The 16,408-nt window shown below is 40.1% G+C and overlaps 1 protein-coding gene across 3 annotated transcripts in view; it reads left to right on the top strand.

Annotated features, from left to right (window-relative positions):
- mtDNA-helicase (mitochondrial DNA helicase) overlaps window positions 1–16,408 on the top strand; it is a 50,638-nt gene that overhangs the window by 10,589 nt on the left and 23,641 nt on the right. Inside the window, exons 2-5 of one of the 3 annotated variants that reach the window (XM_067156700.2) lie at window positions 2,514–2,740; window positions 8,587–8,881; window positions 11,805–12,106; window positions 13,014–13,340. In XM_067156700.2, the coding sequence (XP_067012801.2) occupies window positions 2,514–2,740; window positions 8,587–8,881; window positions 11,805–12,106; window positions 13,014–13,340 (1,151 nt within the window). Of the gene's footprint in view, window positions 1–1,208; window positions 2,741–8,586; window positions 8,882–11,804; window positions 12,107–13,013; window positions 13,341–16,408 lie in introns of those variants that run through there. The other 2 variants (XM_067156703.2, XM_067156701.2) reach the window with 2 other exon arrangements.

The raw sequence follows: 16,408 nt of genomic DNA, 5'->3' as shown, positions 1-16,408 counted from the left end.
CAGACTAGCACAAGCAAGGAAGGCCTTTCTTAAGAAAATAAATTTGTTCACCTCGAACATTGATATAGGAATTAGAAATGTTTTTGAAGACTTTCGTCTGGAGCGTGGCATTGTATAGAAGTGAAGCCTGGATGATAACTAGCTCAGAAAGAAAGAGAATAGAAGCTTTTGAAATGCGGTGTTACAGAGGAATACTGTTGGTAAGATGGGTACATCGAATCACGAATGAAGAGGTACTGAATCGAATTGGTGAGAGGAGATCGATTTGGCTAAATTTGACCAGAAGAAGAGATAGTATGATAGGACACACCTTAAGACACCTAGGACTTGTACAGCTGGTTTTTGAGTGAAGTTTAGGTGGTAAGAATGGTAGGGTTAGACCAAGGTAAAAACATGACAAGCAGATTAGAGCAGATGTAGGATGTAGTGGCTATATACAAATGAAAAGGTTAGCACAGGTTAGGGTGTTGGAGAGCTGCATCAAACAAGTCTGAACTGATGACTTAAACAACGTATGTACAATATCGTTTAAGCAATATAAACACTGTAAATGTGCTTAATGCACATGAATTAAAGTGATTCAATAGAATCTGAGGTGGTGGTGATTGTTTTAAAAAGAAGTACAACTGGGCAATCATCCTCTGTTAACACTAATCAGAGGGGGAAAAAATGGAAGGTGCCCAACACTTTGAAAAATGAAGGTATCAGCCAAAGAAAGGCAAGGGCCACGAAGGATGCGAAAAATGAAAGACTCCCTAGGCCTCGTAAACCTAATATCGTTGGTGTCGGAAAAGGGAAGTCAGATAGGTTAGATGAAAGTGATGAGCTTGGCACAAGTAGAATCAATGCCAGGACTCAGCTAAGGGCTCCATGGTTGCCAACTCTTACTCGCAAGTAAAGAGCCCCTGGAGCCCTTTTCAGTCACCTTTTACAACAGGCAGGAGATACCGTAGAGGATGTTATTCTACTGCTCCCACCCACAAGGGCGATAGAATCTGAGAATGTTCGTATATGTCATTCTTTGTTTATTAGTATGTATTTTTACAGGTATGTTATATGTATGTGTGTGTTCTAACTAGCGTTTTTGACATACTGAAATGCTTTCAAGTTACATTATGGACTTGTGTCTGTCCCAGTGACCCTGCTCTGGTAATGGAGTAGAGCATAAAGCCAGCAACTCAACATCATGTGATGGGTGGCAGGAGATAACCAGGCACCCTGAGAAAGCCAGCAGTGTCTGGTGGAGAAGCCCTCTCAGAGGAGGAAATGCCTCTGAAACCCATCAGGTAGCATCTGTACCTCAGGGAAAATACTACTAGACAATCATCCCCTAAAATATTAATTATCTTCTCTTTCTTCTCCCTGATAAAAATCATCATCATAATCATTTCCCCTTATCCAGCTCCTGCTGGGTCGCGGTATTTATGGTACTTCTCCATCTTCCTGTTTCCTTTTACCATTCCTCTTCCACGATCTTGTCCCAGTCTAAATTTTGTCTTCTTATGCCGCTCTTCACTGATTCAATCCACCTTCTTCTAGGTCTTCCTCTTGCTCTCTTGCCCTCGCAGTTTGACTTCAGCATCTATCTTGGAATTCTATTCTCTTCCATCTGCTTTACATGTCCAAACCACCTTCATTTAGTTTTTTCAACTCTCTCATTTAGCTTTCCTATCTCAACTTCCTCCTTAACATCTTAATTTCTCACTCTGTCTTTCCTATCATACTACTTAGGAATTTCATCTCACTGGTGTGAATTCTACTCTCTTGCCTGCTAGTCAAGGTCCAAGTCTCAGCTGCATAAGTCAGTATGTCTTTACTTTTCCTTGGTACTTCTTTGCTCCAAACAAATTTTCTTATACTTAGGTAGAATGCATTACCCTGCTGTACCCTCTTGCTAATCTCGATGTCCACCGTAGCATTTTGCATTAATTCACTTCCTAGGTATTTAAAGCTGTCTGCAATTTCCAGACTCTGACTTCCAATTTTCACAGTGCACTTTCCTTGCCTTCCCCTCTCGACATCACCATAGTCTTGCTTTTCTCTGTACTGATTTTCATGCCATACTTCTCAATTTTTTCGTTCAGTACATCTGGTTGTTGTTGCACTTCTTTGCTGTTCTTTCCCCAGATCACATCATCATCTGCAAATAGCAGTATCTTCATCTCTTTACCTCCATAGGCTTCCTTTGTTTCCTTTACAATTTTGTCCATGACCATAATAAACAAAAGAGGTGACAGCACACTTCCCTGTCTTAGTCCAGTCCTATTCATAATCCATTGTGTCTTTCCAACTGGGGTCAGTACTCTGCTTACACAGTTGTTGTACATTGCTTGCACCATTTCTAACACTTCTCTTCCGAGTCTCTTTTTATCCATGGTTTCCCAAACCTTCTCTCTGGGAACACTATCATATGCCTTTTCTATATCTATGAAAGTCATGACCAGATCTTTTCCATATTCTCCTTGATACAAATATTTCTGCTAAATGATGACAGTAGACATGTTATGTCCTAGGTATGTTCGTATGTCACGAATGTGGATCATCCGGAGAGTGGGAGACGTTGGAGAAGATACTTCTCTCAAGGAAAGGGAAGAAGGCTTCATCCTCAAAAGAAGTGGAACCTATCAAGAAGAAATCACTTGTAGACCAGGCAGTTATCGATATTCAACAAAACACCCAGCCATTGGACTCACTCTTACCTGATGAACAAGAGAATATACTGAAGAAATTCAATTTGCCTGTAAGTTCCTTTGTTAGCCCATTGTCTTCAGTATACAGTGTATGTAAGATAGATAATAGATAGATTATTTATCCTGGGAAAGTTAAGAACATCTGTCCCTGTCTTTCACTTAACCAGTAACAGGATTGGATTGATAAATAACTAATTACAAATTATTAAAAAGTAACCTAGTAACTACTGAACTATAGCTAACAGTAAATACTTGTACATTAAAAGTCAAGGGGAAAGAGCATAATCTTACAGAAAAGGAGTACAGTTTTGAGGATGTACAGCAGTGTGAAAATTATTAGACCCAAAGAAGAAGACAAAAATTAAATTGCCATAGTTTTTGATTTGACTTCACTTGTCTTTCTAATTTTTTTCCAAGGAACTTCCTATCTTTCAGTCAAATGTTTATCCTACTTAATAAACTTTGTGAAATGTTGTATTATTCATAATTTTTTAAATATTATGTTGAGATTAAATATTTCTGTTTGGTCTGTTGCTAATCCTACAACATCAGTTTCCAGTACAAAGCACAGTGAATTATACCGGCACTCAAGTAAAGCAAAATATTATAGAACCACTTCATGTAATTTCATTTTACCTAATTACACTCAAAAGAGAAATTTAAAATCCTCAACATTGGAATTTAATATTGATGGATTCTGTTGACTATAATATCGTCACTGATGTAATTGAATGAAAATGTAACTTGTGTGCTATAATTTACTTTAAGCAGACAACAAGTAAAGCGTAAAAGAGCTCCAGTGCAGCGCAAAAAAAGATTTTTATGGGCAGGCAAGTAATAGGCAATGTGACAAGGGAAATATTAAAAATTTAGTGTTGAGTCTAATAATTTTCACTCCTCTGTACATAAACACTAAAGTTGTAAAAATAAAAGGAGAATTACGAAACAAAATAGAATCGAATAAAAGTTACTCTTGTACTGTGAGCTTGCACTCAAGTTGAGAAATGTACATGGAAAGGATAAAGTAGACAGGGGGAAGAGGATTTGAAAGAAAAGTTGATGAGGAAGTAGATTATGTCTTGCTGCCTTGCTGTTTGTCTCTTTCCATCACGTATTTTGTGCATGCATATTTAAATTTCTTGGATACTGATATCACTCTGATGTCTTACGGCAGATTGTTCCATTCACAAAATATGAAGGAATTGCCATATACTCAGGACTTGTGATAAGAGTGTGCATGTTCTGTGCTCTTCTGTGTTTTTTTCTTGGTGTGAAAAGAGATTGTGGAAACGTTTTTTTAGGTAAGCAGGTGAATTGAGATTTAAAATGTGTTGCAGGAATGTTAGGCAGTGAAGATTATGTCTATCTTGTAGATGGAGGCACTGTGAGGAGAGGTACAGAATTTATGTATATTCTTGCAGAACAAGAATTGCTTGGTTTGTCATTTGTTTGCCCTATTTCTTTATTTGTGTTGACCATGTGGGTTTTTTTTTCCTTTGTTCTTGTTCTGTGTTCATCGTCTTTCAAAACCTGTGTGTTCATCTTTGTCTTTTTTCCTCTCTTCTCTTCCTGTGATTGTCCAGCTCTCTTCTTACCTGATACTTCCCACATCAAGACTGAAGATCTGTGTTCGTTAGTGTTGCTGCCTGCCTTTCTGATGAAAATGGGAAGCAGAGATGTGCTATTCAGGGACTGAGAAGAAATGGTTGTTGAAGAACAGGGGGGGACAGAATACAACCTTGTTCTATTATGTGCTCCTCTTGACGTTTTACATTTTTCCATTACTTATATTGACCTTTTGTGTTCTTTTCCTTCTTTTATATTTGTCCATTGTTCTTACTCTTTTACAACCTTTTTTCTTCTTCTCCTTCATTTCTTATTTCCCGTCTTCCAGGTTGAATTGGGAATCAAAGACTTCCACAGTTTTCTATCTCCCTGTCACTCTCTCCCTTTCCCAAATATTTCTTCTATTTTTACTCCTTTGTTCTCTATACTCTTCTTCACTATACCCGTCCTCTTTCCGGTCTTCCCCGTTGTCTTCCTCCTATTATTTTCTCAGTAAATAGTCGCTTTGGAACTCTATTCTCTTCCTTTCTCATCATGTGTCCATACCATTTCAGCTTACTGGCCTCTATCTTGTCTTGCAGTTTAGTAGGGGGAGAGATGATACGTCCAGCTTGTACTTCCACTTCCGTCTCACCCCATACCATTACATTATCCTGGCTGGTACTTCAAGGGGCGCAGATGCATGCACACCAGCTGATTATTGCTCCTCTGTATGGCTTAATAGCTCCCACACTAGTCTAGTTGATGTCCAACTGCACCACACAATGAGAATTATATCTGGTACATTGTGCTCTACTCCCATTCATTGGTTACCATTACTGAGCAATATTCAGCCTCCTCACATCAGATGACACCCTGAGGACCAGGATAGCGAAGTACAGTTACCTGCCAATACATCAGGATACGGATGAAAATGCCATAATGAGACTCAGATCCCCGAAACCTGCCTGGAAAATGGTAAAGGAATTAGTTAATTCACATTTCAAACCTGATGAAATATGGAAACATGAATATTCTCAATCACACCCTCATGGCATTCTCAACATCAGGGATCCAACTACAAAGTTGCCTGGGTTCAACCTTACTCGCTTCACCTGGACCACAGTGAACAGGATACGCTGCGGAGTAGGAAGAAGTGCTTCTGTTCTGCATCACTAGGGCTGGAAAGATTCTCCAGCTTGTGACTGTAGTGCTGAAGTGCAAACCATCCTGCACATTCTGAAGGACTGCCTTCTGCAAGCTTTTGCTGGTTCCATTGAGGACATTCACCGAGTGACCCGTGAGGCACTCTCTTGGCTGGAAAAGCTGGACATTCGTCTCTAAGAGACTGAAAGACCCCTACATTAACCTTTTTAATGTGGAGTTTGTATATACAGGGTGATTCACCTAAGATGTTATATGGAAATAACATCTAAACCATTAAAGATATCGGTATTCTGTTTTCATATTTGTAAATGATACCCAGGGGCTTGTAAGATAACGTGCTACTTATTCTTATGGGGTGATTAATAACAGAGATATTAATACTAACTACATATTTTTAAATGGAACATCACAAACACATACAGCTGGCCTAAAAGTTCAACTGCTTACCAGTTCAAATATGTAAGGATTTTCAAAATCGGACAGTTACTTTATGAGATATCAATAAAAACCGCATTTGGGCTTTTGCGTGCCGCATCAGACAGCGTACATTTGGCCAAGAATGTTTTGGCACGCAAGCTAATTCCTGGTATTGATTCCAGCCGCAGAACGGATACCAGGCATGTACTGTAAACTATCGTACACAAAATGTGATGTACCGTAACATACCCTGGGTGTGCAACGTTATTGTATGACTGGCGAGCACACAACGGGGAAGGAAGATTAAAGTTGTTACCTATTTGTTTTGTTTTGTTTTGTTTTGTTTTGTTTTGTTTTGTTTTGTTTTGTTTTGTTTTGAAATCCATGTGTAACAGACACACTTTGCAAACCCATCACATGTGTACGATATGCTTACATGCCTGGTGTCCATTCTGTGGCTGCTATCACACCCAGGAAACTACTTGCGTGTCAATATATCCTTGCCCTACTGCACGCCGTCTAATGCGGCATGCAAAACCGCGCATGTTGTTCTTATTGATATCTCAGAAAGTAACTGTCCGATTCTGAAAATACTTACATATTTGAACTTGTACGCAGTTGAACTTTTAGGCCAGCTGCACGAATTTGTGCCGTTCCATTAAAAAATATGGAGTTGGTGTTAATATCTCGGTTATTAATCACCCCATGAGAATACGTAGCACATTATTTTAAAAGTCCCTGGGTATCATTTACGAATATGAAAACAGAATACCGATATCTTTAATCCCTCAGCGCCGACCTCTATACGTGGTATAGACCCTCTTTTCTTCCGTAGCCGCCGACCTCTATACGTCGTATAGACCCATACATGGTTTCACATTTACGCCTATAGCGCGAAGAGTTTTGTAGTTATTGATATACAAATTGTTTTGTTTCCAAGAAGACATTTTCAGGTTTATCATTGTTGTAAATAAGAATTGAAAATCGTAATAATGTAGTTGTTTTTGCAAGGTTAATTATTTGTCAAGTAAGTCTGAGCACTAATTTCTGCTTTTTAAAAAAAGTCTGTTTGTTTCATTCTTTCCCACAGAAGAAAATGAAGAAATGATGAGCTGAGAAGTTTGTCTTTTCGCGTGATATTCTTGGCTCTATTTGTACATTGGGAGTGAGGTTTATTTATTATATTTCTTTATTTCTCAGCTTGTAATATTTTCGTAACTCTCCACGAGCGCTCTGTGTAGGCAACAGCAAGTGCTGCTTTCTGTCATACGATACGAGAGCCAGTTGTTCATGGTATATATCTCGCTTGAAAGACTATGTCTCGACCTTTCATCTGAAATATGTATCGAGTTGGTTTGTTTCGCATACAGTAAGTGTTATTCCCCTCATTCAGTTTCGTCCTGCTGCTTTCGGTCTCGCTGCAGCGTTATCAGTCCGTGTGACGCGCCGCGCTCAGCCGTAGTTTGACTGACAGTAACGTGCTTGGAATATTGTATAATTCAGATGAACGTTTAGTCGGAAGTAGTAATGACAGTATTAGCAGCACTGATAATGAAATAGATGATGTGGCAGTGGTAAATGATGGGAGTGACGATGAGGAGGAAACAGTACTTGGAAATTTCGTGTAGGAGACTTTAGATAATTATCCAGGCCAAAGGGAAGTTTTCAACAGTGAATTATGATTCCTAACTTCTCTAATAATATTCACACATGTCACAGAGACAAATATGGAGCAATTAGGGGTACTTTATCGGAGCAGCTGGTGAAAGGTTTGTTTACAAAATACGCTCGCTCGGGCGGGGAAATAAATATTCAAGGCTGGCGCGCATCAGATAATACAGTTCCAAGGTTGCAGAAAAGACATTTTATCAGGAAATTAGCACCAAAGAGTGAGAAATCCAAACCTCAGAGACGTTGTAGCGTGTGTTAAAAACACGACGAAAACAAGACATCAGTGTACTGCTTCCAGAAGTGTGACTTGGGTCCCTGTCACGAAGAGTGCTTCGAACTCTATCACTCGGAACTAAATTACTAAGGAAATGTGAAACAATTATGTAATTATCTGCACGTACTTAGTTCTGTCATAAGGAATTTCAAGTTTTGTGAATATCGGGCTACTCTTATACTTGTAGTAACGTTGTAAGTGAATCAATGTATTTCAGTCGCGCGTAGTTGAAATCTTATCTGGCCGTGGGGTAGGCAGCTCTTTAAATGGCTGCGACGCTGAGGAGTTAATGGTTTAGACTTTATTTCCGTGTAACACCTTAGGTGAATAACACTGTATATTTTGTACGTATATAGAGTCTTTTTGTGCCCGTTAAGAACTTGTTCATAGTCGATTGTCAATTGTAGTATCATACACTAAATAATAATTACATCGTCAGCAAAGACCAGCGCATTAGTTGTTGGATCCTTTCATTTAAATTTTGAATTTTTAAAACTTCATCCATTATGATTATGAAGAGGAGTGGTTCATTTCGAACCAACCTGACCTTCCATCCTGGACCTGTACACAACTCTTGGTTTCATCATGTAATCATTGTACTCATGCTATGATGTCATAGGGCACTTTCTTTTGTCTCAAACGTTCCCATATATGCCTGGTTCATGGTCATGTGCTTTGTCGATGTCAAGAAAAATAGTTATAAGTGTTTTTCCTTTCTCCCAATACTTCTCATAGAACATTCTGGTGGTAAAAATGAGGTCTATAGTTTATCTATGAAGTCTAAATCCTCCTCAAGTGCTACATGTTTTTTTCTCGTTTCAGGCTGTCGCCCCGACCTCTGTGTCTCAGTTCGAGATCCGTTGTAATGCTTCGAGGACAGTGCTGTATTTTCCACTGTACTGTGCCAATGGACAGATAACTGGGTTCAGAGTGCTCAAGAATGGCGATAAGTTGGTTGAAGAAACAACAGTTCCTCCCACTGGATGTTCTGGTCTACTGATCCCAAAACCTGTCAAGACAGGCAAACAAGAATCAGCGGTTTTAGTTCCTTCCGTAGCGGATGTCCTAGCTCTTATTGGGTATAAGATAGGAGGCCAGGTTGCTGGACTGCCACATGGTAGGTGGGTTCAATTTTGTCACACTATCTGGTGAAGGGAAATTTGGTGGATTAAAAAGAATTATCTATTCCTTATTCTCACTTCCTCATGCCAATGCTTTCTGTTCAAAACACAATAGAAATTATGGAAAAAGTTGGGGAACAGCAACTTACCAGGGAGGGATGTGATCAATAATAGACACAAACAAAAAAAAAAAAAACTTTGTTGCGGTTTTTATTCGATTTCATTTGAATTTGCCTGTTTCTCCTGTCCTGAGTTATAATTGGATTTAGTTGTGCTTCCTACAGGTCTTTGTTTATAACCGACATCTGAGTTTGATGGGGTCTTCTTTGGCCTTTTGACAGAGTTCTTATTTCCATTACTTCTCTTTTTTGACTTCACATTTTTTTCGTATTGGAAGCGGGCTCAATTCTTTGAATCGACAAGCACTATTTTACAGGATTACACTTAATGCTTGGTTCAAGCTGAACAATTTTCAGGTGTTAGTGGTGATTATTGTTTAAGAGGAAGTACAACTAGGCAACTATCCTCTGCCGGGTTGAGTGCCTCAGACAGTTGAGACACTGGCCTTCTGACTCTACTGTAACCTGGCTCAGTCTGGTGATATTTGAAGGTGCTCAAATATGTCAGCATCGTATCGGTAGATGTACGTACATGTAAAAGAACTCCTGAGGGACTTAATTACGGCACTTTGGCATCTCCAAAAACCATAAAAGTAGTTAGTGGGCCGTAAAGCTAATAACATTATTATCTGAACAGCCTCTGTGGCTCAGGCGGCAGCATGCCGGGCTTTTACCGCTGGGTTCCAAGGTTCAAATCCTGGTCGCTCTGTGTGAGATTTGTGCTGAACAAAGCGGAGTCAGGACAGGTTTTTCTCCAGGTACTCTGGTTTTCCCTGTCATCTTTCATTCCAGCAATACTCTAATATAATTTCATTTCATCGGTCAGTCATTAATCATTGCTCCAGAGGAGTGCGACAGGCTTCGGCTGCCGGCACAATTCCTATCTTCACCGCCAGATATTATTATTGGAACAATCTTCAGGTTGGTGACTAATGTATCTTGCCAATGTTGTCGTGGCCATCTGTGGGGGCGCTTGCCCTCGATGGTGAAGTTGTAAGCATTGTAAGTGGCAATTCTGGCTGCTGCACTCAATTCATGACCGTACCATTTCACTTACCAGATTTCGTCATTGGTTATGCGATCAAGGAGAGGAACTCCGAGTGACCAGCATAACATACGCATTTCCAAGATGTGTTGATGATAGTTGGTAATCTTGGTGAGTGGCCAACTCTCAGCCATATACACCAACTTAAGATGGACCATAGTGCGATGCACCTTTCATTTAAGGTGGATTGGCATATGCGTATCACACAGTTCTTCTGAGACTCCTTTTCATCAAGGCCATGCTGTACTCACTCTTCCATGCACTATGTAATCGATACCACTGTTGCAGTGCAGACAGGATTCTAAATACTGGAAGCAGGTAGTTTTCATTAAGTCTAGACCATCAACCTTAATGGTTAGTAGGCTCGGGATCCAATTATTCAGTCTCTTCACATTAAAGCATGGGCTGAATTGGTTAGGTGGTCACTCCATCTTTGAACACAGCCCTACAGTTCCTCTTTGGTTATGGCCAAAATGTCCAAGGAACAATCTCTTGCTGGCCAAGCAAGATGTTATCCATTTTAATGGCGTGTGGACTTTGGAGGTAATAATTAGTGCAGGTCTTTCGAGTTGACACCCTGTAGGCGACCTGCACGTCTCTGATGTTGGGGTCCTACCCAGGAGGAATTCTGATGTTGAAGCCTGCGAGCCAGAGAAATTAACCAATGAAAGTTAACATGGTCTCTTTCTACGAACACAGCAGTCAAAGTATGCTCAAGGAGTCCTCTGGGGATCCATGCTTTTCATGTGACCACACCATTGCAGTCTCTCCACTTCGAGGCTCTCCAACAAGCTTCTTTCCAATCCAAGCTGTAGTCGGATATCCACATTCCCTAGATGTTCAGAACGGATTCGAGGAGCATTCCTGAGAGTTTTAACAACTACTGTGGCAATGTCATTCACCCAGTATGAACCCCATTGTGCATTTACAGGATGCAGTGGAGAGGTCCATTCATACTCATTGTCCTGCACCTGCTAATAGCAGCGAGCTGTGGATGAATATCCAGATGACTTGAGTCAACATATCCGTAGGTGTTTCATTCACTTGTGGAATTGATATCACAAGAAACTGCTGCTGTTCACTGGACTAGATGAGGACCTACTTGATACTAGATCCCTATCCAATGGCTTTTGACTTTCAGTGTGTATGTAAATATTGTATCATGTTTTTGTGTACAATGCCATAAGCATAATAATTTATTTTATTTTACATTTTATGGCCTACATTGGACCACTCTAGTCAATTATACAAAGTATTTCTTGATTTCCTATCAGCCCAATACTTTTTTCATTCTGAGAGGTGCTGCCTGACTTTGTTCTGTTGAAAATACCCTCCCATTAGACCTTTTATTAATCTCTAATCTTGGTCTGTAGCCTGGTATGCGTGTCTTGAAGTATCTTAATTTTTTCTGTTGTTTTTGAGATCGTCTATTGTTATTTGTAGTTCTTTAATATCCTCCTTAATATCCGTGATCCATTTAATCTTGGTCTTGCTATTCCATAATTTTTCAATTATTCTTCTGCTAATTCTAGTGTCAAATGTTCTATAAGATGTCCAAAGAATGATAAACGTTTTTTCCTAATTGTGCTCAATACTGGTTCAGTTTCCTTATAAACTGTTTTATAATAATAATAATAATAATAATAATAATAATAATAATAATAATAATAATAATAATAATAATAATAATAATAATAATAATAATAATAATACTTTTTTCTATGTTTGTACATTAAAAGCAGTGTTTTATTTTAGGTATAACAACCCTACCTCTACAAGTCTTACCTTCCTTGGAGAGGTATAATAAACTTATCCTCTGGTTTGGGGATAGCATTGGTTCTTGGGACTCGGCAAGAAACTTTGCCAAGAAACTTGGTGAGAAGAGATGTTTTATTGTGAAGGCTACAGAGAAACAACCTTCTCCTCACGTTGCCCTAAGAGCCGGCTACGATCTGCGGGCAATAGTGAATGCAGCTCAACCTGTGTGGCACCAAGCCATCATCTCTTTTAGCATGCTGAGGCAGGATGTGCTGTCAGATCTTCAGAATATTGAGAAGGTAAGGTTGAGGAAATGATCTTACAGGATTAGAAATTAAACATACCGTGTAAAAAATAGCAGCAATGGACTGGGCTATTAGGCTATGTTTTGTGTTGTTTCACCCCAGCTGTGCCATATGGGTTCATCAGTTGGATTGGCATGCCATTCCATGAAATTACTTAACAGTGGCAGATTCATTTTGTATACATTTATTATTTACAAAATTATTATAAATGTTCACTCTGAAAAGGAAGACATACTGTAATAATAAATATAAAATTTCTTGGCGAATATTTACAAAAGTTTTTCATTTTTTAGTGCTTTGTTTTAAGCCTTCATTTTGTCTCAGAGAGGTCGGGCAGCTTCTTGTGGGATGATGCCCTCTCTCAGACCAGAGTTGTGTACCAGTGATTTGAGGTACGGAGAAGGATGAACAGTTAGCTTCTTGGTCCCGCGTTCCTTTTCTTTATCTATACATAATAGTGGAATAATTAGTTCTTTGCCCTTGTTTTGTTTTAAGAAATTCTCAGCTCTGTGGGCTTTCTTTCTTTTCATTTGTGTTTTGTTGTTGTTTATCATGTATATAAGTCTTGTTGTGTTCTAATAGTCTTCAGCTCTCGGTTGAGTGATCTGTGGCTGAGATCTAATTTATTTTGCTGGGTAAACACCAAATGTGTTACCTGAGATCTTTTACGTGCCAACCTTGTTCAACATTGAGTAATGAATTAACAACTTTTGTGCTTCTAAAATCAGGTTTGAACCTGTAGTCATGGTACCTGGTAGCCGGCACACAACTGCTGATCCTCGGAGGGATCTTTGATGATGATGATGATGATGATGATGATGATGATGATGATATGATGATGATGATTTTAATTCAGAAGGAGTGTTATTTCTGATTTAAACCTATTATTTTCTGTTTATAGGTTCAAGGAGTGAAATGGAAGCGATACCCAGCTTTGAATCGCATTCTGAAGGGACATCGTCCAGGAGAGTTTACCGTCCTGACGGGCCCCACAGGTAGCGGAAAGACAACGTTTATGAGCGAGTACTCCCTCGACCTGGCCATGCAGGGTGTGAATACTCTGTGGGGCAGCTTTGAGATCCGAAACGCTCGCCTAGCACGCACCATGCTACAACAGATGGCTGGTATTCCTCTGGATGTTCATATAGATCAGTTCGATCAATGGGCTGATCAGTTTGAGCAGTTACCACTGTACTTCATGACCTTTCATGGCCAGCAGTCAATTAAGGTTGGTGCATGAGTTAGATCAACATCCTCCAAAATTTCAAGGACACATCTCCACATCTTCGTACACCGACGTCGACAAACAGATAGACTCTCTTCTCTTAGATCTTAGTTCTTCTGCGTACACTTATTCTCAGTCCCCAGCAAGCTCGTTTCTGCTTCGCAGGATCATCAGGAGGGCAGATAACAACAGTTGTTGAGGGGCCATTTCAACAGTTCTTGAGCCTGATGTGGAAAGTGTAAGATAAGTGCCAGGCAAACACAGGAAAATGAAAGAAACAAACGGACAATTATCGTATTTCTCCGAATCCAAGACAACGTTTTTTTCCTCAGAATCTCACGTAAAAAATCAAGGGTCATCTTGCCTTCACAACGTAACAGTAATAAACACCACTGGTAGCTACCACTGTAACCACGCTGCTTCCCTTCATCTCCTGCGCGCACAAAACTCTTTTACCATCAGCATTTGCAACTGTATTATACATCGCTAGCCGCGGCAACTGGTTGTACAGTGCATCCGTGTAACGTTACTGGTTCTCGGGAAATAGTGAAGAGAGAATGACATTTTATTCATCATTTTACAGTTCCAATTTCCCGGATACTGCTGGTGAGCCTCTTCCATTCTGTCTTACTGAGGTACGTTCTGTTGTTATTGACGTCCTCCAGTGTCCTTCCCTGATCTGCAATGTCCAACTTGACAATGTCCAACCAGTGGGTTCTTGGTCTTCCCACCTTCCGTTTCCCTGCCACATGTTGCTCCAAGTTAACATATGCTGTCCTTGTTGGCTCCATCCTCATTACATGCCCAGACCACCTCAGTCTGGACATGCTGAACCTATCTAGCAATGATGTAACAATCCCAGCTTCCTTCCTAACCACATCATTCCTCAACTTGTCCAGTTTGGTTTTTTTTGAATTATGGACCTAAGGAACTTCACCTCGGATGCCTGCAACCTTGATGAGTCTTTCTTCGTTAGGGTGCAGGTTTCAATACCATAGGTTAAGATTGGTATAAAGTACTGATTGAACATCACCAGCTTTGATTTTGTTGGTACTTTGGGATTCCAGAGGAGTGTTCGTACTTGCTGGTAAAAGTGAGAGCTCTTCTGCGCTCTATTTGCCTCCTCCCTTGTGGCTAGTGTATCTCGAGATATTACACTACCGAGGTATGTAAAGCTTTCCACACTTTCTAGTGGATGGTTTCCTAGCATGATGTGTGCTGGTCGTCCCTCTCTGTTTACTGCCATCACTACTCTTTTGAGTTTGTTTATCTTGAGATTGAACTCCTGAAACTTAACCTTCCATTCATTGAGTGTCGACTGTACTTGTCAGCGAAGCCCATTGCATTTAGTTCACCAGAGGTTTTCTTGATGTTCGTCATTATGTCATCCATGATGGTGATAAACAATAATGGGGATAGAGCACTGCCTTGCTGGTGTCCACTTTCGGTCTTGAACCAGGATGAATGTCCGACACCCAATCGCACACAGCTGGTAAAGTTCTCATACAGCATCTGAACTTTCCTCACCAGTCCTTCTGGCACATTCCTTTTTCTTAGGCATTCCCATATCTTCTCTCTTGCAATGCTGTCATATGCCTTCTCAGTGTCAAGGAAAACCATAAACAGATCTTTGCCTTTTTTTCAATATTTTTCCATTAACATACGGACACTGAAGATTAGGTCTGTTATGGCCCTTGTTAGGCCTGAAGCCATACTGTTCCTCTTCAAACTGTGGCTCTAAGATGACTCGCAATCTGCTCTCTAAGATTTTCTCAAGAATCTTAAGCCCATGAGAAAGGAGTGTTATTCTGCGGTAGTTGGAGCATTTTCGGCGATTTCCTTTCTTAAACAGGGAGATAATGACACCCTTGCTCCCGTCAGTAGGTATCTTTTCATCTTTCCAAACTGCATTGAGCACTTTGTGTAGCCACTATAAACCCTGGACTCCTGCTGCTTTAATCATGTCTCCGTGCTTTCTTCATCGATTCCTGGGGATTTCCCTTACGGCATCTTCTTAAGGTCTGCTTCTGTTTCTTTCCATGTAGGGAGGAACCTCTGTGTAGGTTTCAACAACTGGTTCTTTTGTTCTCTGATCTGCTTCTGTCCTGTTCAATAGGTTATCAAAATGATTCCTCAGAACCTCTCTGATGTCCTCTTCTTTCCTGGCCAGGTTTCCATTAGGATCCTCAATTGCTTTCATGGTTTCAACTGAATTTCTTTTGTTTTTGATCACTCTGAATAATACTTCCATATTGCCTCTGCTGTCTTTCTTCGGTTTTTGAGTAAATTTCTCCCAGCGCTTTATATTCTCCTCTTCTACTACTCTTTTAACTCTCAATTTCTTGTCCCGATAAACTTGCTCAAGGTCTTTGATCTTCCCCTCGTCCCTTACCGGTTCTGGCTTGGATTTCTTTCTATCTTGTTCTTTTTATGCCATGTTCTTTTCCTTTATTGAGGATCTTACTCTCTCATTCCACCAGGGTGTCTCTTTTTCCCTTACTCTCACCCTTTTCTTCCCGCAAACCCCTGTTGCTTCTTTTATCAAGGTGTTTTTAAATCTTGACCACTCTACCTCACCACTCTCCACTTTTTCCATAGGCAGTTGTCCTCTTATACGGTCCTGCTAGTCGGTCCTTTTTCCAATCTGTTGTAGTTCCCACACCTTAATGTTAGGTAATTTCCTGGTTGTTGTCTTTGGTGCATTAATGTCTTTCAGATCTGCTACTAATAACCAGTGGTCGCTATTGAGGTTCTCACTTGGAATAACCTTGACATCAATCACAAGTCTACTTCTTTTTTTATCTGTAATGACATAGTTAATGACCGTCTTGCTCTTTCCATCCCAGCTGTAATGGGTAATTTTGTGACTAACTCTTTTGTTGAACTAACTGTTTTTTACTACCGAAGTCTAGGAGATGTTAGCCTTCTGAATTCCTTCTCCCATAGCCATGTGGTCCCATCACCTTCTCATAGCCATTCCTGTCTGTCCCGAGCTGTGCGTTGAGGTCCCTGATGATGATTGCCCTCTCTTCACTGATGATCTCTTCTAGGTCTTGGAGAAACTTGTTCTT

Source organism: Anabrus simplex, chromosome 12 (assembly GCF_040414725.1).
Source record: "Anabrus simplex isolate iqAnaSimp1 chromosome 12, ASM4041472v1, whole genome shotgun sequence".
In the NCBI taxonomy this organism is placed as follows: Eukaryota; Metazoa; Arthropoda; class Insecta; order Orthoptera; family Tettigoniidae; genus Anabrus; species Anabrus simplex.
Note: the sequence above shows the minus strand (reverse complement) of the source record. Positions and strands in the feature narration are given on the sequence as shown.